The 25,414-nt window shown below is 61.8% G+C and overlaps 2 protein-coding genes across 3 annotated transcripts in view; both read left to right on the top strand.

Moving 5' to 3' along the window:
• Positions 1–1,813: 1,813 nt before the first annotated feature.
• On the top strand, positions 1,814–16,762 carry SEZ6 (seizure related 6 homolog). Of its 2 annotated transcripts, XM_075113148.1 has the most exons (17): positions 1,814–1,946; positions 9,675–10,250; positions 10,323–10,456; positions 11,371–11,563; positions 11,888–12,073; positions 12,148–12,316; positions 12,582–12,748; positions 12,831–13,025; positions 13,410–13,548; positions 13,628–13,824; positions 13,910–14,104; positions 14,187–14,378; positions 14,458–14,655; positions 14,754–14,792; positions 14,904–15,024; positions 15,104–15,206; positions 15,958–16,762. In XM_075113148.1, the coding sequence occupies exons 1-17, from the start codon at positions 1,883–1,885 to the stop codon at positions 15,988–15,990; spliced, it is 2,901 nt and encodes a 966-aa protein (XP_074969249.1). In that variant the 5' UTR covers positions 1,814–1,882; the 3' UTR covers positions 15,991–16,762. The 2 variants fall into 2 exon arrangements, with proteins under 2 accessions (XP_074969249.1, XP_074969248.1); XM_075113147.1 differs by lacking the exon at positions 1,814–1,946 and having other exon boundaries at positions 10,099–10,250; positions 14,754–15,024; positions 15,974–16,760.
• A 920-nt stretch (positions 16,763–17,682) lies between these two features.
• PHF12 (PHD finger protein 12) overlaps positions 17,683–25,414 on the top strand; it is a 32,712-nt gene continuing 24,980 nt past the window's right edge. Inside the window, exons 1-2 of the mRNA XM_075113196.1 lie at positions 17,683–17,895; positions 18,229–18,410. Of these exons, the coding sequence (XP_074969297.1) occupies positions 17,830–17,895; positions 18,229–18,410 (248 nt within the window). The 5' untranslated portion in view covers positions 17,683–17,829. The remainder of the gene's footprint in view (positions 17,896–18,228; positions 18,411–25,414) is intronic.

Genomic DNA, 25,414 nt, shown 5'->3' with positions numbered 1-25,414 from the left:
GTTTGGGGAACAGCCCGGTGCAGGCTGCAGGAGCTGCCCCAGCTCAGACCCAGGTGGGGCAGGAGAAATGGGGAATGAGGAGCATTGACCAAGGCCAGGCAGGGCCTGAGCTCTGCGCCTGCTGCACCCACTGCACCTGCTGCATCCATTGCACCGCTGCACCCGCTGCATCCATTGCACCCGCTGCGCCCGCTGCATCCATTGCACCGGCTGCACACTGGGACGGTGGCTGAAGTTCCCTGAAAGCCCACCACCATCCACGCCAGCGCTGCCTGCTGGGCTGTGCCTCTCCAGCAGGTGCAAACCAGCACTTAAAGAATTAGGGAGCAACGTTGCTCCCCAGGGGGCTGAGGCTGCGCGGCTGCGGGGAGCACGGCGTCCCCCCTGCCCGGCTGCGGCGTGCCGGCTCTGGCTGCGCTCGCCCCCGTTTGCCTCCCCAGCCCTCGCCATCCCCGATGCTTTGAAGGCATCTGCAAAGGGCTTGTTTGCTTTGTGTCAAAACCAACAGCCGCCGAAGGCAGCCCCTCATTAGCAGTCCAGGTACGTGTCTGGGAAAGCGTTGGGCGGATTAAAATTATTTGAATATCATAATATTAGAAACTCCAATTTGGCCTCAAAACGCTCATCTTCCAAGCCCTACCAGGGCTTTGGTGCATTAAACATTGATGGAGCTACCGGCGGATCAAAGTTTTGGGTTTAAAGCTGAAAGTGCTTTGCGGGAGCGCTGGCTGCCCCCCGCCTGCTCTGCAGCCCCCCCGGGACGAGAAGGACTGCGGCGTCGCCGCGTGCCCCGCTCCCACCGCAGCCGTGGGGCTGGTGGCGCACAGCCCGCGCCGTGGGGCTGGCCAATGCTCTTCCCTCCCCGTGCCGAGCTGTGCAGCGCACGGTTTGACGTTCTCCGTGGCAGAAGCGGCGTATGTCGGCAAAGCAGGGCCTGGGATTAAAAAATAAAAACCCACCCGGCGATGGCTGCGTGGGCCGTGTTTGCAGCCGGGGCTGGCTGGGCTGCGGGGGATCCGTGCCGCGCATGGCGCCAGCGCGGAGAGGCGAAGCCATCTGGGCTTTCGTGAAGATGGGGAGGGGGTTATTAAACAAAGAGCTGGTTATTTTTTTTTATTTATAACACACGTGAGAGCCGTCCAGCAGCCAGCGCGGAGCCGCTCGGCGCTGGTGCCAACGCCATCTGCCTGCTGTAGGGCTGGCTGTCCCCCGCTGCCCCGGGGGAGCAGGACCCCAAGCCGGGGAGCTGGGGGGTGAGCGTCGGCCCCTCGCCATAAGGGATAAGCCCCCCCCCTCCCCCCCCCAAAGCCATGCCCAGCTGCGATGGCTGCCCTGGGCCCAGGTTTCCCTGCTTGGGGGATGATGAGCCCAGCCCAGTTGGGGCTATTTAGGGGTGGGGAAGAGAAGCTGGGGGGGATTACTGGGGCTGTGTGTGGCTGGGGTGAGTGTCCTGGAGGGTGCAGCACAGGGAAGTAAGATATGATGGGGTGGGCACTCAGGCGCTTTCCGGTGGATCCCCAGCCGTGGGGAGGTTGCTGGTATTTGGGGCGGGGGGGGGGGAGTAGGAGGTTCCCCCTCCCCCTGCCTTCAGCTCCCAGCATTTTCAGGCGCTGCACTCGGAGAGTTACGGAGCGGGGGGGGGGGGTGGGGTGCGCGGGGGGGTGGGGGGTGGTGGCAGGGAGGAGCCCCCGTTCCCAGCCTGCACGATTGGCGGGCGCCGCACTCGGAGCGTTACGGCGCGGGGAGGAGGGAGGGGAGGGGAGGGGGGGGGGCGGCCGGGGGAGGCCCCCGGCCCCGGGATTGGCGGGCGCCGCACTCGGAGCGTTACGGCGCGGCCGTGCCCGCAGCGCGGAGCTGTCCGCGGTGCTGACCGCCGCCGGCCATGGGCCCGCCGCCCGCCCTGCTCCTGCCGCTGCTCGCCGCGCTGCTCCGCGCGCCCGCGCACGGTAAGACCCCCCGGTACGGCCCCTCACCGCCACCACCCCGGTACGCCCCCTCATCCCCCCCGGTACGCCCCCTCATCCCCCCCGGTACGCCCCAACCGCCCCCGGTACCGGCACCCCCCCAGCCCCGCTGCGTCGCCGTCAAACTTTGCCAACTTGCGCTCGCCCCCGGTGCGGCGGGGGTTCTTCCCCTCCCCCTCCCCCCCCGCCCCGGTGAATCCCACCCCTCACCCCCTCCCACCGCGCCGGTGGTGCGGGGACCGGGAGCCGCCACCGGCGTGCAGAGCGGTTTGCAGCCGGGCTTGGTGCAACGCCGCCCCCGGTGGGCTCCGGTGACAGCCCCTCTGCCGGTATTACCGGGGTGGGGGGGGTGGGGGCAGTGCTGCACCGGGGGCTGGGCGTGCACGGCATCGCCTGGTGGGACCTGCTCCCCTGGCTACGGGGCCCTTCGAGCTGCCCCCCGGCTGGCTATGCCCGGTGGTGGGCTGCGAGCTGGTCCATCCATGGGGCTTGGTGGGGTGTTGGGGTCTGGGGGTCTTCCCCCCCTGCGCACCCCCACCCCGGGTGTGGGGGGACCCTTCCGGCTCCGGGGAGGGTGTTGGGGAGATGCAGGGATGGGGTGTTGGCTGTTCTCTAGGAGAGCAGCCAACACCCAGCTTGGCTCATTGGCTCTGCCACCCATGGGCCGTGGGCTGCCTCGATGCCTTGCAGCTCTGCTGCCCAAAAAAACCCAGAATTGGGGACCTGCGGGGGATTGGGGGGGACCTGTCAGGTCGTGGGGTGCCTTGGTCTACTGCAGCCATGCTGGTGGTGGGCAGCATGCAGGGGGTGAGGAGCGGGCAGGGGTCCAGCCCCGTGGGATGCGGGCGGTGGGACGCAGGCTGTGCCCGCACGGCTCAGCCGAGCCGCAGGCAGCAGCCGTGCGGGGAGTTACATAAACTCCCCATCTGGCAGCCGAGCCCAGCCAGGGAAGGACGCCGTGGCCCTGTGCCCGCTGCTATTCCCGTCTTGCTCTGCCACGCGGGGGCTGCTGCCACAGCCCTCTTGCTTGAGGGGGTGTATGGGGGACCCTCCGCAGGGCAGCAAGCGGGATATGGCCATGGCACCCCCATCTCCATGGGGGACAGTGAGGTTGGAGGGGTGTCTGTGTCCCTGTCCCAGGAGCAGGGTCCTGGGCAGGCTTCCCCACGGGAGGCTGGTGCTTATCGTGTCAGTTTAATGATTTCTAATGAGCAATTACCTCTAGTCAGTCCCCTAATTTCTGAATATCAATAAAGTTAATTAAACTCTGCATGTGCATTTCCCAGAGTGTTAGAGGTAGGGATGCCCTGGGAGGTGCTGAGATCTTTCCAGGGCTGGCAGTTGTGGGGTTCTGTCCACCCTGCCCCCTGCCCCCTATATGTTGGGTCCTGCCCATGGGGCTTGCCTGCTTGCTCCCTGTCCTCCATAAGGCAGGGCTTCCAGTCCAGCACCCCGATTTACAATCAGTGCCGCCATGCTCGGTGTCACCATGGCCTTGACTTGGCATCGACAGACTGGTGCATATGGGAATGTGTCATGGGTCCGGGGGACACGGGGACAGGGGTCTTGGACCCCTCACCCAGGCTGGGGGGGATTGGTGATGCCCTCTGGGTGGTGGCAATGCAGGGCCTGATCCTGTCTCTGTCACCCTGCAGGCCTGTCCCAGCTGTGGGGCAGCTTCATCCCCGGTGCCCGCAGGGGTTTGCCCCAGCAGAAAGCAGGGTCTGGGCCCTGCAGCGCTGGTGCAGCCGGGGGTACGGTCCATCCACCCTGGCCTCCCCCCCACCCCGGCTCTCCAAAGCCGCAGCAGGCCTGGCTTTTTTTGGGGGGGTCACCTTCACCATGCTGAAGGGAGTGCTTTTTCATTGGGGGTCCTGGCAACCTGGGGTAATGGGAAGCAGCATGGGTTGTGGGGGGGGGCACAGGGCCTGGCTGTGCCCCATGAGCTGTGCATCAGCTGGATGCACCATGTCCATAGGGATGCATCCAGGCGATGCGACATCCCTGGGGGTGTGGGTGCTGGTGCTGGTCGGGGGCCTCGGTGTGAGGAGGGGGCTGGTGGAGGAAGCAGACGTCTGCTACAGTAATTAACAGCGTGTACGCTTGTCCCCAGCGTGCCTCAGAGGAGTTCATCACTGCCATGCTGCCGTGCCGTCAGGCCAGGATTATCTGGATAATGCTCTTAAGCTGGAGGGCGGAAGGGCAGGGCTGCTCCGCGGGGATGCGGGGTGCAGGCTGGGCCAGCCGCCTCCACCGTTCCCCTGGGAGCCTGGTTGCCGCAGGACTGGCTGCGGGTCAGCGCTGGTGGGGATGGATTTGGCACACGGTGCTGTGCCGGGCAGGGCTGCTGGCCCTGGGCTTTGTGTAGCCTCCGGGTAGAGCTGGAGCAGCAGGATCACGGTGGGGAAAATGGGGTGCAAAGGAGCTTGGGCAAGGACACGGCAAGGGCAGCCCCAGGCCTGGTGTGGAGCAGTGGGGGGACCCCCCTGTGCCGCTGGTGGGACCCCCAGACTGGCACAGGCCTCACCAGGGCTGTGTCTTCTGTTGTGCAGCCCTGTGCTGGGGTGGGGGCCGGGGTTGACCCCGGGCTGCTGGGCCCCCCCAGTGAGCGCACGCAGGCCCTGGGGGAGGCGGATGAAGTTGTGTCTCCGGCAGCTCCAGCGGGAGAGGATAATTTCGCCTCCAATCAATTCTTTAAATGCGCACAATTGAAAGATTGCCTTTGAAAGCTGCCTATAACCAGGGAGGTAATGATTCCCTCCACTCGCAGGCAGAGGCTTGGGAGCGGCAGCATCCCTTCCGCTGGCTGCTGGGGAGATGGGCCGGCCGGGGGATCGGCACCTCCTCTGCCACAGGCATGCTGGGCGGGCAAAGGGGCTGCCTGGACCCATTGGAGGCAGCTGGGGGTGTCTCCATCTGCCTGGCTCCCCACTGGCCTGCCCCATGCCAAGACCCAACACAACTCATCACATCTTCGAAGGCATTGGCGGGTCCCATCAACTGGTGTTGGGGGTGCATTTGACCCCCTGCCTGCAGGAGAGGCATCAGGAGCTGGTCCGCACACTCGCCGTGCCAGCAGGGGTTATTACATATATAATTTAAATGCAGTAACGAGCTGAGCTGAAGGGATCAAATATTAATCAGCCACGAGAGCGCTGCTGTGACCCTGTGAAAATGGAGAGAGGTGCTTGAAATGCCAGATCAGCTGGCACTGGGTGATGTGCAGGGGCAATGCCTGGGCAGGGTGGGCTCCGGTGGTCCCCAGCGGCCCAGCGGGGTGGCAGCAGATGGGGGGGATGTGGCCGTAGCATCAGCCCTTGGTATCTTCTAGAATTGGATGGCTTGTCCTACATGAAGAGCAGTGACGGAACAGGGTGAGGGGTTTGGTGAGGGGATGCTCACGGTGAATTCCCAGGGGGGTGAAGGCGGGCGCTGGGGGCAGCCGGGATGCCGGCTCTGGCGGGAGCAGGCGGCGATGCTCCATGCTTCCCGCCCGCTGGGAGGGAATGGTGTCTGTGGGGAAGACGACATGGCTGAGCAGCCCAACACAGAGCCCGACAAGCAGCTCTTGCTCGCCTCCTGTAACTGGATTTCAATTACTGTGGCTGGCAGCGGGCGGAGGGAAGGGGAGCCGGGAGGGCAGCGTGGCTCTGCTCTCCTTGCCTGCTTCCTGCCTTGTGCCAGGCAGGCACCCCCAGCACCCAGGGGTGCCCTGCAGCCTGGGTGTCCCCTCTGCTACCCTGGCACCCCGGAGCGGTGAGCAATACTGGGTCCCAGGGGAGCCTGGAGCTGGCACAGAGCCCCACTGGGGGCTGGCACCCTGGGGTGGCACAGGGGTGGGTGCTTGCCTGGTGGTGGCAAGTCCACTGCAAGGGATCGTGAGGCGGGGCTGATTCGGGTGCTGCCGGCGTGGGGAGGGGGAGCATGGCACCGTGCGTTTCCAGCGCTCGGGTCCGAAATAGCAGCAGACATGCAATTTATCACCGCCACCGCTCAGGGAAATTGCTGTACAAACGCATTAGCTCCGCAGGGAGAGCGGGGGAAGCGGGATTACACAGGCCGTGGGTGGCGAGGAGGGAATGGGAGCACCGCTGGCACCCCAAGGCACCCACCGGGTGAGGAGGGAGGAAAGGCCTGGGGATGGCCGCCCCAGTGCCCGCCGGGCTCTGCCCTCGCGCCCACCCGGTGTCGGTGATGCTCAGCATTTGGTATGTCAGCCGGCACTCGGCCGCCGCTGCCGTGATGCTCCAGGGAACCGGTTGCGGCGACATGTGACATGTGTCAGCGGGTAAATGACTGTTCAATTCAAGGAGAATCGCAAAACATACAAGGTCAAATGCTTCCCCGCCAGCGCCGCCATGAATATTAAAGCTGGGCTCCTCTGGCAGCTGCCGGGGCTGGCGGCCATGGTCGCCGGTGGCACCCCCAGGCACCAGGGTAGCCCCTCTGGTTCCCCACCCCTGGCTGCGCTGGCAGCCCCGGCTTGGCTGTGGACATCTGGCGTGCTGGGGTGGTGGAGGCCCTGGGGCAGCAGGACGTAGGTGCCAAGTGGGTGCTGGTTGGTGCCAATGGGGTGCCCAGCTTACCGTGGTGGGCACCAGTGGCTCGGCTGCGTGGCATTGAGAGCAGGGCTGCATGGTGGGGAGCCCTGCCTGCACCCACCCGCTCCTGCCTGTGCTCACCCACCCGCTCCTGCCTGTGCTCACCCACCCACCCCTGCTTGCACCTCTCTGCCCACCCACTACCTGCACCCACCCACCCCTCCCTGCGCTCTTATACCACCCACCGGCGCCTGCTTGCACCCTGCTGCTGCCTGTACTCCTACGCTGCCTACGCCTGCCCACCCACCACCTGCACCCACCCTCATTCCCTGCCTGTTCCTGCCCATGGTGCCTTCCCACCCAGAGGCAGGCAGGAGGGTGCCCCCCTCCCTGCTGGGGTCCCCGTCCCCAGGGGATAGAGGTGGGGATCTGGCATCAACAGGACACATCACCCCCCGCCCTGTGCCTGCTGGGGGTGGTTGGGGGGGGCCTGTGGGTGGGGGAGCGTGGTGCCGGCCGCCTGACAGCTCATTCATCATGGCTGCCGGCCGCGGGGGGCAAAGCCAGATTGGATTTTAAATTGGAAAATAAACCTGGATTCCTGTGAGCCCCAACCCCTGCCCTCCCCCTGCACCAAGGGCCTGGCTGCCCGCACCTCCTGCCTGCCCAGGCTGCCAGCCCCCTCCTACAGATGGAGAAACTGAGGCACGGAGCACCACCACGCCACGGGGCTGTGACGCTCCTGGGGCAGCTGAGGGCCATGCCCTGTCCCCTCTGCTGAGCCGGGTGCTGCGTTATTGCTTTCTTGGCGGGTGGCATCGATCGGCGCTCCCTGGGCGGCCGCGTGCTGCCCGATTTATTTATTTGTGACAGCAGGCGGCATTGATTCCTGCCGGGGGGGTGGCTGCCCGCTGCAGCCAGATTACTCTCCAGCATCTCCCCAGCTCCTGGCCGCCATTAATAGACTCCCACCCAGCAAAGCCGATGTGAGGGATTAGGACCCCAGCCCAGCTGTGGCCGCGGGCACATGCTATGCGTGCCAAGGGGCCCTGGCAGGCACCCGGCTAGTGGGGGCTTGATGGCCCCTTTGCAAGGGTCTGTGCCCACCCTGGGGGTCCTTTCTGGGCACCGGGACCTGGAGTGGTGGGTGCTGGGCAGCAGGAGTCCCTGTCACCAGCCCCATGTTACCTTGGGGACGCAGGAGGGACACAGCTGTGGCACGGTCACTGGAGATAAGCTGCTTAGAGACATCTGTGGAGGCTCTAATCCTGTGGTGCTCGAGGGGCATGGGTGGCAATGTCTGGGCACAAGTGGCAACATCTGGGCACCTGCTGCCTTCCCACGGTGCCTTGAGCATCCTGCATCTCCCAAGGGCCAAGAGCATCCCCAGTCCTGAGCATCCCCCAGTGCCCGGAGCATCCCGTGGTACCCTGAGCACCACACAGAGCGCAGGACAGCGCCCGGCACCCAGGCACTGCCCAGCCCAGGGTGCCACGGCACCCACATGGGAGCCTTGCTGCGGGGTCCAGCCTCACCCGGCGGCTCCGATGGGGACCACCGTGCTCCCAAGCACCCTGGGCAGCTGAAACCATAGGCAGGGAGTACAGGGGGCCAGGGTGAGCATTTCTACCACAGCCTTCACTGCGTGGGGGGGCTGTGGGGGCTTGCAAGTGGTGCAGGGCCCAGCTCCGAGTACTAATCTGCTATTAAAACCTAAAAGATATTTTGGCGCCCTTCAGTATAAACTCATTAACTTTTATGTTCTAATAAATGGATTCTATTAAAAAATAATTCTGGCCTTGCTGGGGGGCAAGTGAATGTTTCGGAGCTGGTGCGGTCGGGTGCTCGGCTCCCCACCATGCTGCTGTGCCCAGGGCATCGTCACCGTCCCGGGGCGGTGGGGCCGCAGGGGGGTGGCAGGGTGGTGGGCGTGCCTGGCAGTGCCCGGCAGCTCCCCCTATGCCGCTCGCCCAAGCTAATGTCTCTTAATCGTCCCTTAAAAGTGGCAGTCGCAGAGTAATTAATCTTTGCGGGGCCCTGCCCTGCTACGGATCGGTATAATTACCCGGTAATTGGCAGTATCGTGTCATCAGCGCCTGTGCACGGCGCCGAGACGTGCCCACGTGCTGTCACGGCCTCGCGCCCTGCACCGGGCCACCGAGGGATGCTGGGTCCTGCCGTGGCATCCGCCCTGCCGTGTTGAGGTGGGGCTGGGGAGCTGAGCCCCTGGGAGAGGGGCCTGTGCGGTGCCGGATCCGGCAGGGAGAGGTGCTGGGTGGCTCATTAGGGCTGATTAAATTCTTTTTTAATGCGGTCTAAAGGCTGTAAATGGCTGGGCTGTGCATGCCAGGGATTTCCTCAGGGGCTAATGCGCCAGAGGGCCACGGTGGGGGTGGTCGCTGCGGGTGGGAGGTGGGGAGTGTGAGGGGGGATGGGGTCCCCAGCAGATCGACATTGCCTGGGGACAGCCTGGCTGGCAGGTAGACGGGGAGAAGCTGAGCTCCCACACACTTGTTGCACTGGTGGCCTGGAGCTGGGATCCCAGTGTTTGGGCTCCCCGGTGTAGGTGGTCACAGCAGCCACCTACAAGTCTGCACCACAGGGATGTGGGGTCCCGGGGGACCCTCGTCATGGGACGGCCGCCTCCATGGAGAGGGACCAGGGACGCCCAACCCAGGGCTGTCCCCACCAGGGCTGGGTCATGGGAGGGGTGGGCACCCTTAACGTGGTACAAGCTGCAGCTCTGTGTTAATTAGCCAGGGCTTAATTGCCTGGGCTACCCCAGCGAAAGGCATTGCAGGACCCCACTGCATGTGGTTGATGTGCTGGTTTGCTGTCCTGGCTGCGGTGCAGCATCCGTCTGCAGGGAAGCGTTAGTCCTTGGGGCAGCACTGGCCCGCGGTGAAGTGTTGGTTCCCGGTGCAGGATCAGTCCCCAGGCATTGCATCCATCCCTGGCGCAACATCAGTCCATGTCCTGGGTTGGTCCCAGGTATCACGTCGGTCCCTGGTGCAGCACCAGTCCCCAGGGCCACATCAGTCCGTGGTGCAGCATCAGTCCACGGTTCATCACTGGTCCAGAATGAAGGGTTGGTCTCTGGTGCAGCATCATCCCTGATGCAGCATCAGTCCATGGCTCCCAGGCACCCCACGCTCTCTCCTCTCCCCAGGATTGAACGGGCTGGCGAGGAAGGCTGGGGAGAGCGCCGAGGCCGAGGGGGAGCCGACGGCGCTGCCCACACCGGCGGAGCGGGAGGCGGAGGCTCGCTTTGTGAGCACAGCGCCCACGCTGAAGCTCCTCAACCACCACCCGCTGCTGGAAGACTTGCTGCACGAAGCCTTCCTGAAGAAGGACTACCTGGGCCAGGCGCCGTTCCTGCCCGCTGGCCCTGGCCCCCTCCTGCCTGCCGGCACCCTCCAGCTGGACCCCGGCCCCCCGGCTCCCGAGCCCCCGCCGCGCACCCCTGCCCTGCCCAGGGCTGCCTTCCCCACCGACCCGCTGACCACGCCGGCAGGGCGCCCGGGGCCATGGGGGGGGGCATGGGGGGCCGTGCCAGGTGCTGACCCCTCATGGCCCCCAACCAGGGTGCCAGAGTCAGGCCCCGTGTCCCCCAGCCAGGCACCCACCACTGCTGGCACATCCCTGGGACCCCGTGCCAGGGCTGCCATGGTCCCTGGGGATGAGGAGGGGACCACCACCACCTCCACCATCACCACTACCACTGTCACCACGCTGCAGGGGCCAGGTGAGCACCGGGGAGGGAGCTGGGGGCAGCTGGGGTGAAGTGGAGCTGAGCTGGGGTCTCCTCGGTCACCAGCCCCCTGCAACCGGACTCTCGCGGGCCCTGAGGGATGGCTGGTGTCCCCGGAGCCGGCCGCCGTCCCCTACGATGGCAGCCTGGACTGCACCTACACTGTCTCCGTCTATCCTGGCTACGGCGTGGAGCTCAAGGTGAGCTGGGGGCTGTGGGTGGTTTGGGGTGCCAAGTGCCCACAGGCAAGCGTGGCCCGTCCCCTGCTCCGTGTCGTGGCTGCGTGGCCATGCACAGTGCGGCAAACAGGTGGTCCCGTCCCTGTCCTCGTCCCTGTCCCTGTGTCCCCGAGCCAGGAGAGCCGGCTCAGGGCACTGCCCACGCTCAGGCCCCGGCACAGGGATGCTGGCACATGGGCTGGTGGGAGCCCCATGCCCACCGGCTGCTGCGGCTGGCACCCTCCATGGAAGAAGCGATGTGGGATTTAATTAATGATGCGCTGACGGAGAAGGTGTAAGCAACACCGGCGGGTGCGACGCTGTGGTGCAGAGCCAGGAAATCCTGGCACCCATCTGCCAAGAGCAGAGGCCGGCGGCAGCTCCTGTGGTCCAGAGGCCACGTGCTGCTCCCGTCAGCGGCACGTGGCCGCGCGTCCCCATCTCGGCCCAGCCCACTGCCTGAGCTGCCGCGGGGCACCGCCATGGCGCGCCGAAAGCCGGCGGCGAGCAGGAGGCAGCAGCTCCACGGCCAGCCTCTGCTCCTCCTCCTCGCGCAGCAGCGCTCACCAGTGCCGCCACTAATCACCACTCGGCACCGCTTAATTAACATCATTAATAGCAAATTGCTCTGGAGCGCCGGAGCGCACGCCTGGCTGTCGGCACGGCTGTCAGCATGGGCCCGGCTGTGCCGTGGCGCTCCGGTGGAGCCACCGGCTGGGCCCTGCCGCTCTTTGCATGGCGGGATGATTTATGGTGCTGCTAATAATGCTTGAAAGGTGCTGCCCCGCGGAGACAAGCTCCAGCGCGCTATCGACTGCGGGCAAGCCACCCAAGGACCGGCTCCAAGCCGGCGCCGTGGCGATGCCGGGGCGGTGATGCCTGGCCATGCCCCACAGGTACAGAACATCAGCCTGGCAGAGGGGGAGACGCTGACGGTGGAGAGCGCGGGGGGCCTGGAGCCCACCCTCCTGGCCAACGAGTCCTTCCTGCTGCGGGGCCAGGTTATCCGCAGCCCTGCCAACCTCCTCACCCTCCGCTTCCAGAGCCCTCAGCCCCTCAGCCCCGGCTCCTACCGCTTCCGCTACCAAGGTACGGGGCAGCGCCCGCTGCCAGCCCGGACCCCCCAGTACTCCCCTGGGGGGTCCCTGCTAATTTGGAGAGCGGCGACGCATGGTGGACTTAATCTGTGCCACTGGCAGGTTAAGCAGGCACCGACCAGGCGAAGAACCTTAATGGAGAGCTAATTGACATGAGCAATTACAGGCTCATTTAGCATCATTACCAGTGGTGATAGGCACAAAGTCACCCAGCCCTGCAGCACCGAGTCACTCCCAGGGGGCTGGGGAGGTTGGTGCTGGGTGTGGGGTCCCAGGGGATCTGTTCCCCCCCAGTAACGCCACTGCCTGCCCCCAGCCTACCTGCTGAGCTGCCCCTTCCCGGCACGGCCGGCTTTCGGGGAGGTCTCGGTCAGCAGTCTGCACCCCGGTGGGGACGCCCGCTTCCGCTGTGCCACTGGCTACCAGCTGCAGGGCGCCCGCCGGCTCGTCTGCCGCAATGCCACCCGCCCCTTCTGGAGTGCCCGCGAGCCCCTCTGCCTCGGTAAGCACCAGCACCGGGGGGACACGGCACCCCCAGCGCGGCACAGCCAGCCGCTGACGGTCCCTCTCCCACAGCGGCATGTGGTGGGGTGGTCCGGAACGCCACGGTGGGACGCATCGTCTCTCCCGGCTTCCCCGGGAACTACAGCAACAACCTGACGTGCCACTGGCTGCTGGAGGCACCCACCGGCCACCGCCTGCACCTCCACTTTGAGAAGGTCTCACTGGCAGAGGATGACGACAGGTTTGGCCCTGGGGCAGGGGGGGTTTGGAGAGGTGGGGGGCACCCTTGGGCAGCCCCGCACTGGGCACAGGGCCACGTTCAAGGATGGATGCTGTTGGCCATATCCAAGGATGGGTGCTGTTGGCCATGCCCAGGTGTGGGCACTGTTGGCCATTGGCCGTGGTCAAGGATAGATGCTGTTGGCCATGGTCAAGATGACTTTGGCCATGCCCAAGGGTGTTGGCCATGGCTGGTGCAGCACCCTGCTCCTGCCGTGCCTTGGCAGGCTCATCATCCGCAACGGCAACAACGTGGAGGCGCCGCCGGTGTATGACTCCTACGAGGTGGAGTACCTGCCCATCGAGGGGCTGCTCAGCACCGGGCGCCACTTCTTCGTAGAGCTCACCACCGACAGCAGTGGGGCTGCTGCGGGCATGGCGCTGCGCTACGAGGGTACGAGGCTGGGGTGCAGGGGGACACCCGGGCATCCCCACGCCCGCCTGGCCCCCACAGACCTTCGCGCTTGTGCCCGCAGCCTTTGAGCAGGGGCATTGCTATGAGCCCTTTGTCAAGTATGGGAACTTCACGGCCAGCGACCCGCGGTACCCTGTGGGCACCACGGTGGAGTTCAGCTGCGACCCCGGCTACACGCTGGAGCAGGGCTCCACCATCATCGAGTGCGTCGACCCCAGCAACCCACAGTGGAACGAGACGGAGCCGGCATGCCGCGGTGGGCGCCGGGGCTGGGTGCCTGGGTGGGCTGGAGCTGGGGGTTCAGTGGGTGGTGGAGTTGGGGGGTGCTGGGGTGGAGTTGAGGATAGGCCATGATGGATGCTGGAGCCGAGGGATATGGTGGGAGCTGGAGCCAAGGGGAAGGTGGGTACTGGAGCTGGGGGTTGCTGTGTGTGCTGGAGTTGGGGATGGGCTGCAATGGATCCTAAGGGCACTGTGCCATGGGGGGTGCTGGAGGTGGAGCCAGCAGGCATGGGGGGTGCTGGAGCTGGGGTGCTGATATGGGTGCTGGAGCCCAGGGGCTGTGGTGGGTGCTGGACCCTGGGTGCCAGGTGCTGGTGGGTGCCCCTGTGGTGGTGCCGAGCTCAGCGTGTGCCTGCAGCGGTGTGCAGCGGGGAGCTGACGGACGTGGCTGGCGTGGTGCTGTCACCCAACTGGCCAGAGGCGTACGGCAAGGGCCAGGACTGCATCTGGGGGCTGCACGTGGAGGAGGACAAGCGCATCATGCTGGACGTCCGCGTGTGAGTGCGGGGTCAACTGGGGCCGGGGAGGCTGGGATGGGCCGTGCACCCCACCGCCCTCACAGCCCCGCCACCCCAGGCTGCGGCTGGGCACGGGGGACGTGCTGACCTTCTATGATGGGGACGACCTGACGGCGCGCATCTTGGGCCAGTACACGGGTGCCCGCGGCCGCTTCAAGCTCTATGCCTCCACCGCCGATGTCACTGTCCAGTTCCAGTCCGACCCTGGCGCCGGCACCTTTGCCTATCGGCAAGGCTTTGTCATCCACTTCTCTGGTGAGCCCCACGGTGGGATGGCATCCCCAGTGTCCCTGCCGTCCCCAGTGTCCCCACTGCCCGGCTCACCCCGCCATACCCGCAGAGGTCCCCCGTAATGACACCTGCCCCGAGCTGCCGGACATCGCTAACGGCTGGAAGACGTCCTCGCAACCAGAGCTGCTCCATGGCACTGTGGTCACCTACCATTGCTACCCCGGCTTCCAGCTGGCCGGCACCGACCTCCTGATGTGCCACTGGGACTTGACATGGAGCGGCGACCTGCCCTCCTGCGAGCGGGGTGAGTGGCGCCTGCCAGTGTCCCCCTGCCCCATGGCGTGTCCCCGGCAGCCACCATCACCACCGGGCCCTCCTGCCCGCAGTGACCTCCTGCCGGGACCCCGGGGACGCTGAGCACAGCCGCAGGGTGGTTTCCAACCCTAAATTCCCGGTGGGAGCCACTGTGCAGTACGTCTGCGACAAGGGCTACATCCTGGCGGGCGCCGGGACCCTCACCTGCCACGACCGTGCCGCGGGGGGACCCAAGTGGAGCGACCGTCTCCCCAAGTGCATCCGTGAGTTGGGTACCCCCTCCCCGGTCACATCACCCAAACCAGCGGTGGGTGCTGATGCCACCATGCCCCCACCCCGCAGCGGAGACCTACGAGCCTTGCCACAACCCCGGCGTGCCAGCGGGTGGGCGGCAGAGCCCCGAGCGGCGGCTGTACCCGGCGGGAGCCACCTTACGCTTCTCCTGCGCCGCCGGCCGGGCGCTGCTGGGCGAGGGCAGCCTGCACTGCCTGCCCGGGCACCCCTCACGCTGGAGCGGCTCGCCTCCCATCTGCAAGGCGGGTGAGCCGACCCCCACCCACCTCAGCACCCCGCCGGCACTGCTCGGCACCCCGCTTCTCACTGCTGATGCTGGCTTCTTTCTCCCCGCTCCACTTCAGCCTCCTATGATGAGTTTTACAGCAACCGCAACCTGGATGGTAAGGGCGAGGCTTTGCTGGGGCAGCCTGGGGTGCCCGGGTGTGGATGGGCACTCCGGGGTGCAGCCGATGTGGGGTGCCCCCTCGGTGAGCCCCCGCTCTCCTGGGCAGCCGTGGCCAAGGCTGTGCCCTCGGGGACGGCACTGGAGGGCACCAACGTCGCCATCGCCGTCTTCCTGCCCGTGCTGGTGGTGGCCCTGCTCATCGGGGGCATTTATCTCTACTTCTCCAAGTGAGTGGCTGGGTGGCCCCCATCCCCTCCGTGGGGTCTTCCCCAGCTCCATGGTGGCCCAGCTGCCCTCTCCCTGCAGGCTCCAGGGGAAACCAGCCCTGCAGCTGCCCCTTGCCGGCTCCCACCCCTACGACCACATCACCGTGGAGTCAGCTTTTGACAACCCCACCTACGAGACAGGAGTAAGTACCGGCCCCCACGCTCCGCCCCGGCTGGGGCCAGGCACCCTGGGGACCACTCATCGCATGGGCCATGGGTGCCAGGGGCTGTGTGTGGGGTGGGACAGGGCTACGTGCTCCAGGGACCACATATGGATGGGACATCCATCTAGGTGCCACACATGGGATGGGACATCCATCCAGGGACCATGTGTGGGTTGGACATCCATCCAAGGACCACGCATGGGCTGGGATAACCATCCAGGGACAATGCACAGGATGGGACAACCATCCAGGGCCCACACATCAGCTGGGACATCCATCCAGGCCCCATGCACGGGATGGGAGAGCCATCTAGGTGCCACACATGGGATGGGACATTCATCCACGGCCTACACATTGGCTGGGACAACCATCCAGGGCCCATGTATGGGATGGAACATCGATCTAGGCACCACACTTGGGATGGGACAACTATCCACGGCCCACACATGGACTGGAACATTCATCTGGGTGCCACACGTGGGATGGGACAACCACGTAGGCACCACGCATGGGATGGGACATCCATCCAAGAACCACACACAGGATGGAACATCCACGCAGGCACCACACAGCAGATGGGACAACCATCCAGGGCCCACGCATGGGATGGGACATTGTCCCTGGGCCCTCCCATGGGCTGGGACGTGCCCCCAGGACCCTGCGTGGTGGGCAATGCCCCGTCCCCATCCCGGGCACCCCATCGCACCGCCGAGTGTCCAACCCCTCGCAGTCTGTTTTCTTTGCAGGAGACGAGGGAATATGAGGTGTCCATCTAGGCGCGGGCAGCGTGGAGCTGGGCGCTGCCGCCACCACCCCTCCCGGGCCCCCCTGTGCCTGCCGGCCCCTGCCGAGGGCCGGGCACACCTCTCCCAAGGAGACTCAAGCCGAGCGCTCGATAGGAGCGACCAGGGTGCCCGTCCACACCCCCGCCACCCCCAACCCACCCAGACCCCCATGGGGGGGGTCTGTGTGAGCCCCGCTGTCACCCAGCCCCCTGCCTTGGGCTCACGGGGTGCTGAGCGGGGGATCCCATCCTGCCCCCCCGCCCCGGTGCACAGCAGCTCCCCGGCCCCCGCGACGGAGGAGGGACCCGGGCAGGGGGCGTGGGGCTGTGGGGACCCCCCAGGTATGGACAGGGCTCCCCGGCGCTGCAGTGGGGAGGGGGCAGCAGGACACCCTGCAAAGCCCCGGGGCGGGGGTGGTGGGGAGAGGGGCCTGGGAGGCCATGAGGGTGCCCCCCACCCCTCGCCCCCCCGCCAGCACAGGGCCTGGCCCCCCCCGCACCCCCATGTCTCCCACCACCACCACGCAGGGACGTGCGTGTGTGTGCCCCCACCCCGTGCCCCGAGCATGCTGTGTGTCCCCCTCCCGCCCCGCCCGCTTGCTTCGCCCTCTCCAGGGACGTCCCCGCTGCCACCGGCGTGTCCCCGCCGCACGTCCCGGCACTCCGCCGGGGCCGAGCCGGGGGTCCGGGCCGGGGCGGGGGCACCGGGCTCGGCTCTGCTCCCCCCGCCGCGTCCCGCCCGGGCGGTGACACCGGCCCCAGCCCCCCCCCCCCCCCCCCCCCCCCCATCTTTTGGTTGTTTCATTAATAAAAACTGGTGTTTTAGAAGAAGCGGTGGCGTCTTCCTCAGCAGGGCCGGGCGGGCCGGAGTGGGGGTGTAACACCCCCCCGCGCCCAGGGTGGTCCTTGAGCCCCCCCATATCCCCGTGCCCCCCCCCCACCCCCCCGCGCCGCCAGACGTCATCCCCATGGCACACCCCCCATACTGCCCCCTCCCGCCACGCGCAGTCGGGTAGGCGCTGCCCCTTTAAGAGGCGTGGTCTCCGCTGGCATGACGTGCAGCGCAGAGTACCGCCCCCCTCCGCAACGGCGCGCCGCTCGCCGCGCGCCCCCTGCCGGCGGGCGTGGCTCCCCGCCCCTCCCTGCGTCGTGACGTCACCGACGGATACGCTCCCCCTACCCCCTCCCCTCCTGGCCCCGGAACGTGACGGTGTCCACGCGCCTGCGCGCCGCCTTCCTTCGCCCCGCCTCTTCCCGCGCGGGAAGGGGGAGGAGCGAGGCGGGCGCGCGGGGGGGCGGTGCCAGGGTTGCGCCTGCGCAATAGTGGCGGGTCCCCTCCACCCCCGTCCCCGGGGCCAAGCGCGGGAGGCGGCGGGGGGAGGGGGAGGGGCGGTGGCGCGGGGCCGCGCCTGCGCACGGCGGGCGGCGGTGGACGGGGGGGGAGAGGCGCGGTGTGCGCATGCGCGGGCGGCGGCGGCGGGGCCTGAGCGGCGGCGCCGCCTGTGTGTGGTGCGTGCGCGGTGCGCGTGCGGCGGCGGGCGCGGGGCCGCGCCTCCCCCCCCCCCCTTCTCCCCTCACACACCCCCCCTCCCCATCGCACGGCATGGCGGCGGGAGCCGCTCCCCCCGCCGCCGCCCCCGGGCCCGGCTGGAGGAGGAGGAGGACGACGGGCAAGCCGCAGCGGCCCGTGGGCTAGGCCCCGCCGCCCGCTCCCGCCCCCTCGACGCGGAGCCGCCGCCGCTGAGGGGCCGCCTCCCCGCCCCCCCCCCGCTCCCTCTTGCCGGGGGGGGCTCTCGGGGCCGCTCCCGGGCTGGATGAATGTGGGAGAAGATGGAGACCAAGACGATCGTCTACGACCTGGACACCTCCGGGGGGCTCATGGAGGTGAGGCCCGGGGCTGGGGACCGGGGGGGCTCCGGCCGGGGAGGCCGCGGGGCTGCAAAGCGGTTGCGGGACACCCACCCCACCCCTGGGGCTCCGTGGCCATAGAAGGAAGCGCGGAGGGACGGAGGCGACTCGGGCCCCGGGACGGGCCCTCCCGGGCACGGGCCCGGCGGGCGCGGCGGCCCCGGCCGCGGCCCTGCGCGTCCCCGTCCTCCCCCGGCGGGCCCGGGGCCGCTCCCCCCACCCCAGGGCGGCCGGGAGAGGGGCGCTCGGGGTCAGGGTCCGTCCCAGCCCCTCAGAGCCCTCTCTGTCTCTCTGTCTGTCCCTGTGTAGCAAATCCAAGCCCTCCTGGCTCCCCCCAAGAGCGAAGATGGGGAAAAGAAGAGCAGGAGGCCCGAGAAGGAGCCCAGGCGAAGTGGCAGGGCCACTAACCACGATAGCTGCGATAGCTGCAAGGAAGGAGGGGATCTGCTGTGCTGCGATCACTGCCCCGCTGCTTTCCACCTCCAGTGCTGGTAAGGCTCGGCGCTGTCTCCCTGCGGGTCTGCCCGGCCCGGGCAGCGCCTTCCCTCCCAGCAGCTCCCGCTTCCCGTTAGGTCCCTGCCCTGCGCAGGGAAAGTGGGGGGGACGCAGGGCCGGGGGTAGCAGGCAGGAACAAAAAGGAGGTGCAAACCCCACTCGGGTCCATCCCCCCCGAGACTAATCCATGGCGGGCGAGGTGAGGAGCCCCCCTCGCTGCTTTCTGTGTGCGTGTGGCGGGGGGGGTTCCACCACCCTCCTTTCTTTTTGTGCTGAGCAGCGGCCGAGAGGCCTAGAGGAGGAGCGAGGCCGCCGGCTGCGCGGCCTGGCCGCTTCTGTGCTGCCCCTGCCCGGCCTCCCACACCCCCCCTGCAAGCCGAATACTTCCCCTCCTCACCCCTCTCCAAGGGTGCGTTGCTTCGGGGGGGCCCCCGGAGGGTCCTGGCCGGAGGGGGGGAAGTGGCGGCGGCGGCTCCGCACCAGGCCTGACGTTCCCAGCGCTTCCGTGCTACTGCAGCTGCTGGGAATAATGGAGGTTGCTGTCTCTGTGTCTCCCTGCCTCACTGTTTACAATATGGCGACCTTCCTTTAAATTATATTTTTATTCTCAGCGCCATTTTGGCTGCATATACGACTTCCAAACCCTCGCAGTGCTCCCCCAGTATCTCAAACGTGAAAAAACCTTCCCTGTGGAAATCTAGGCCTCCAGACTTTAAAATTAGCCGGGTTTATTCTTTTCCCTCCTTTTTTCCTTCCTCCTGACTCTTCGGACCTGCTTGTCTCATCTGTGGGAGTGACTGCCGTGAATTGGGGGCAGTCGGGTCCTCTTGCTAGGAGTTGCGTGGCTTTGTTGATGAAGGCAGATCTTTCTGCATGCAAATCGGGGTGCCGTGTGGGAGCAGAGGTGCGCGTGGAGGCGGTGGCAAAGCTCTAGTCGGTAGAGGCTGCAGCGGGGAAGGACTCTCGCTGCCCTCCCTTGCAGCTTCCGAAGCCCTCGGCACAAAACGACCCGCCAAAGGCACCTGAACTTTCCGCCCCAAAGTTTTTTCCTTTCTGCACGGGGAGCCCAGATGCAGCCGAAGGCCGCCTTAGCTGAATCTCCCCTTCAACAGTTGACGCAGGCGGGCGGTTTGTGTTAAATTAGTGCAGCCAGAGTGGATAATGGAGTGGAGGAGGGAGTGGGGCAAGTCAAACAGCTGGAGCTCGGGCGAACTGAGTATTCTTCCTTAGGGGAAGATTTTTTAACCACATTCCTTTCTCTCTTTCATGCTTTGGAGCTTTGTTTGCCACCCTGTTACAGCTGTCTCCTCTTTGCTTTTTTTTTTTTATTCCTGTTGGGGTTTCTCTTTTTTTGTTTTGTTTTTTCTTCATTTGTTTGGTGGTTATACTGTGTTTATATGCTAATTGCAGGTCTCTGAACACTTAAACTGATTGCTGATACCAGGAAAACTGACTGTGCGGTCACAGTTCTGTAGGGAGTGTCCCGTTAGCAGCGTATAGCCAGACGAACCCGACAATGCTGTAGCATGTAGCCATGACATCATCCCTCCTGCCCTGAGGAAGTGCTACTGGTGGTAGTGCAGATCCTCTCCATATTTACTAGGAGGACACTAATTATTTTTATTTTGTCCAGCCTTCTTGGTGAGCTTTAATTTAAGCGGGGTTGGGATTTTTTTTTTCCCTCCTGCCGGGCATAGTTGCTTAAAACTCGGTGTTTGCTTTGAGATGCTGCTGAACACATCCTGAGCCTTCTCTTAGTGGAGGCTGGAGCAATGGCTAAAACCACATTCTGAGATGGAAGAGCTGTGACTAACACTGCAGAGTTTCCTGGTTGACTCTGAATCCTAGTTAAACTTAACTGTAAACGAGACTGCTCTGTGCATCGCTAAATCTGGCTAAATTTTGTGGCTTTGATTTGGCAAGTTTCTTGTAGTTAGCGAGTAAATCAGATCTGTAAAGCTTTGGCTGTGCTTGAGTTAGCTGCATTATGATGATTGAAAAAAAAAATCTTTGGCTAGCTAGTCACCTTTTCAGAATCGAAACAGAAGGGGCAATTCAGATTACACCTTGGCACTCCATTTGTTGCCTTTCCCGGGGTCTCTCTCAGGCGATCACTTCAACAGTAGCCCAAACCCTGCAGCGGGGGGTGGCACGGGCTGGGCTGGCGCAGTGGGCCAGCTGTGTGATAGGCTTCGCCTAAAGGCCTCCACCTTGGCCCTGGTTCTGCCGCCCTGCTCGCGGACTCTGTCCGTCGCTGGGCTGAGGCCTTGAAGTGAACCAGGTTGTTTTGAAGGGATGCTCAGGTTTTGTTGTCGTGTTTTCTTCTCTTTACCTCCTACATCTTCCTTAAAGTAAACCTCCCTTCTGCATATAAACTTAGGCATAAAGGCAGCACTTGCAACTTCCTTTCTGCCTCCTTTTTTTAGGTAAAGGACAGCAGCTGCAATGCAATGCTTGTTTTAAGTCATTTGAATAGCGGTTTAAATATGCTCTGGGGCGTACCAACTGAACTGTGCCGGCAGCTTACCTGTTCCTGAAATATTTATTGTGAGCTGTAGTACCAGGTTGCATTTACTATCAATAGAGCAAAAAAAGAAAGAAGAGCAGCTCTTAATTGATCTAGGATTTGTAATCCGTCGATTAAAGCTGTATAGGAGAGGTCATATTAGCAAAGAAAATTAATGACAAAGGTATGATCAGCCCAAGTCACGCAGTTGGCTGGAGACAAACCCAGGAGTTAACCCGGCTCAGTGGCCCGTGAACTAAGTTTTGTTTTGTTCCTGGGTAGAGAAAGCTCTTCTGTACCATGGTGTTTCAACCTGTAGCGAGCAAGTTGGCTTCTTTAGGTAAGTGTGAGGTTCTCAAACTTCAGCAGTTCGCCTTAACTTCAGCTTAGTACCTAAACCTGTCGTCTTCTGCAGAAAACAAGGCGCTCGGCCAAAACCCCCGAAACTTTCCGAGTCCGATAGTATTACACATCTCTGGTGGTAAATAACAAGTTTTGTTGATACGCTCTGGAACGACCGCTCTCCTGAATTAATGTGGGTGGAAGCGACTTCCCAATTCATCTGCTGGGGTGTCAGCTCTTCCAACAGCTCTGTCTCAGAATCGCTAGTTCAGCGTAAAACTCCTGCAGGTACTGTGAGGGTCTGTGGACTGGGAGGATTACCAGCCTGGCTGCAGATAAACTGGCTTGGTGGGAGGGATACAGGAAAGTGTAAAATCGCTTCTAGATACTTAGTTTCAACATATTTGGATTAATACCGTAGTCAGGTGACTGTCTTCAGGTTTTTTTTCCTGTCCTTAATAATTCTTGAAAACAGAACATAGGATTTTTAGCTCTTAAGTCTGCTCTTGGTTGTGTCGTTTGCCCATAATCTGCTCCTTTGGGTAACGGTGCAGCATGCATTTTCATTCTGATGTTCTGCCTTAACCCAGGCCCCTGGGAATGGTGTACGCTCCTTCTTTACGTGATTGAAAACCAATTTTCCAGTGCTACTTCTCTTCTTCCCCGTTTACATCCTCCTTCTGGCTATGTGATTGTTAGAATTCCCTGTATTTTCTTGAGCTTGTGGTAAACTTGATTCACATCGAAGTCTGTTTGCAAACTGACTGATGTTGCAAATTCATCGCAGCTTCGCTGAAGGATTAGAAAAATCCCTGGGAGAGGAAAAGTTTAGTTCGCGAGATGGGGGAGGGGAGGGACGACAGGAGGGAGAACTAACACAGAACAGTTTTGTGTTTGTTTTTTTTCTTTTTTTTTTTTTTTAAAGTCTCACTGCCCAAGTTTTTGGTTGGAGGAGCCGAAAATCCCAAACCTTGCTGAATGCTGCGAAGCACTGCTAGCACGGCAAAATGACCCGAGGTGCCTAAAGCTGACCAGCCACCCATTACAGCAAACAGGGGACTGCTTTTGTGGCACTGCCCAGCAAAAAGCCTTCCCTTAGCTGCTGGGTCGCCCCGCAGCTGGGCTGGGAGAGGTACGCTGCATCCGTACCGTGGCCTGCTAGCTCCATCTAACTTTTTTGCAACGCTTGCCTCTTCATGTTTATATTTGGAGTGTTTGGCTCCATTTCCCCCCCCGATTTGGCAGCCTTTGCCTCAGTGCTGTTGTCGAAGAACTGGAGTAACAGAGCTGCAAAGAGAAGTAGGTGAAGCTAAACTAGCCCGAGTTTTGCATATTTTCTATGAGTCACGTTGGTTTAAGTGCTTTGTGCAAGGAACGGAAAAAGTTGCTTTTGATTGGTAAGATATTGGTAACTTTTTCCCCACTTTATCCGGGTCTACTACGTTCTCTTGGCATTTGGTCTAGCTTTGGGTTTTTTGCGTAAATATCCATTCTGAGGGAGGGGAGGGTAGCATTAGCCTGTCTATTGTCTTAGCTAATCCTCCTCTTAATGGGCATCTTCAGCTGCCTCGGGGGTTTCAGGTGAAACTTTGAATGGTCTGAAGCATCTGTGGCTGCAAGGAGTACTGGGATGCCCAGAAGGGTCTTGGAGGGGCTAACTTGAGGCCTGACAGGGAACCACAGAGGAGCAGGGTTTCCTAACATTGGATTACATGTGTTGGTGTGACTCTTGCACACGGGTGCTTCTGACAGCTTTGAAAAAGCTTGTGGTTTAACTGCAGAAAGTTTTTATTTTGAGGCTTTTTGGGTTGGTTTTTTTCCATTAAATGACTGGCAAAAACCTAATTTAACGTTCATGTAATTGCATTTTAAAGATCAGATAGTAAGCTGCTCTATCCCAAACGTTAGTTTAAAAGTAAAGTGTCCGTCTTCACTGATAGCTTGTTAAAACAATATACCTTTTTTTAAAACCAGCGACTTCTATGTCTCTCTGGTTTTGATGTTTTGGTAGTGCTGGGGCCAGCGTAGTCTCGATCCTAAACCAGAAGGAAGCAATTGCACTGGCTTGGTTTCTCAGTGCGGAGGGTCACTGCGCATGTGTCTGCAGATGTGGTAACATGATCAGTCTTGGCAGTTCTGTTCAGCAAAGTTGTACCAGTGAGATCTTTCGCTCTCCTTATTTTGTCCTAAATCTCTCGATGCAAAGGCAGGTAAGGTCAGCCTAAATCTATGAATTTAAGCTGAGGGGACCAGAAAACCATTCACAGTAAGAATTTTATGAACTAATCTAATTTTGGGACATGCAAACCACGATTCTCACCTGCACGTGCCTGTATGTTGCTTGTGTTAAGCTGAGTGTGAGCAGGTTTTGCAGCGTGGGCAGGAGCTGGGCATTCGGAACAAGCCGTGGATTGCTGCTGCTGTTCTAAACGTCGGTGTGAAGCTGTAGGAGCAAGGCATTAAGGTTCTGTCAAAGTCAACATTTAACTGCTTAACTTACCCTTTGTCTTCAGGCATGGCTGCTGCATGGACTTGCATTAGGCCAAACATCCATAATGATCTGGAGCTGTTTAAAAGGGCACGGGCACGGTGCGAGGCTGTTAATAAGGAAAGTTCTCTGCTGTTGTGTCCCTTTTCTTGAGAAAGTGCCAGTTTTGTGTTGGCTGGGCCTTGTGGAACCAAGAAGTCCTTTTTTGTGCTGCTGCGGGATCTGTTTCTGAGTTGACTCCTCGAGTTCAGCAGGATGCAGCAGCTTGCTTCGAGGTGGGGTTCATGGCTTTGTTCCTGCTGCTCCGGAGCTGGTCTTTCCTGGTATGTCAGGCCTGCAGGCATGACTCACGGGAGCCTTTCAAAATGTGGAAAGGTCTTCCCAGAGGAATTCGGGCTCCTCCAGGCATTTGCAAAGGAAATTCTTAATTGGATTAGATTCATAATACTAATCTGCTAATGAATGTTTGTTATGGAGATCTTAGCACTATCTCGTAAATATATTCACCTCCGTTTAGCTTGCCTTGTGCCTTTTTATCACATACAAGCTCAGTGCTCTTAGGATTGTACAGCCACGTGCAGATCTTATAGCTGGGAATGGGAGGCCTACTCTGTGTGTTACACAAAATCGTATAATGCTCTCCCAATTCTCCCCTCTCTGTATCTCGGTGCTGCTTTAGGTGGGGGTAGCAAACGGGAAGCAGTCACGATTAGCATGTCTGCATCCTGCTGTACTTCCGCTACAGCCCATGAGAAGGACATCTCTGACGGGGAGTGCCCCCACACTGTCCTGAGCTACAGATTTTTGACAGCAGAGCTGTACTATATATAGAAATATATACATACACACTATATATATAATAGAACTATATAGTAAGAGTCGGGACCAAACATCCATTTTTCCCCCCCTGAAACTGACCTTTATGACTTGGGTTGTAGGGGCTGTTGTGAAGAACACCTGTGCGGAGGGCAGGGCTCCTGGTTGTCTCCCTGTGGAGGACAGGCTGAGTCAATTCGGTATTTCAGTTGTAGAGTCAATACTGAAACAGTTTTTCTTCGTAGTAAAGGCACTAACATCAATTCTTCTGTTTATTGACCCACACAAGTGGATGCTAGAGTGTTTTTGTTGCTAGACTGACTCACTGGTAGGTGTCAGGCTCTTGAGTTTTTCCTGTGCTCTGGAGCCCTTATTAATCCCCGAATTGGTAGTAAATAGCAGGAATTTGCTGTGGAGAAAGGGAGCTGTTACTTCCAGAATAGGAAGGAGGTGTATCTTCCTGAAAGCAGAGTCTGAATATTTAGGGAGTGCTGCCTGTTGCAATGTAAATCCCATGTGGGAAGGATGTACCTCGGTTTGGCTTTTTTTTTTTAACCAGTCAGGAAGTAAGCTTGGACTTGTGAAAATGCTAATGTATCTAAGCATATAATATGGCTTTGTTATGGGTGTATGAAGTACTGGATTTGAAAGAAGTGAGTGTAAGTGAAAAGCATCTTGCCACGTCGGGTTACTGGCTAAACTTGTGATTTTTGTGACACAGTCAGATTGTCAAATCTGGCTTTTTCTTCTTACAGTAGTTGATTTACACTGCCTCCAACTCTACTGCTCGCTAGATGTCTGCCCAGCTTCCTCGAAGGAATGCTGCAGTATCCAGTAGCTGAGTAAAA

This window comes from Phalacrocorax aristotelis, chromosome 18 (genome assembly GCF_949628215.1).
Source record: "Phalacrocorax aristotelis chromosome 18, bGulAri2.1, whole genome shotgun sequence".
NCBI classification, from domain to species: domain Eukaryota; kingdom Metazoa; phylum Chordata; class Aves; order Suliformes; family Phalacrocoracidae; genus Phalacrocorax; species Phalacrocorax aristotelis.
This window is presented reverse-complemented; position numbering and strand designations above follow the sequence as displayed.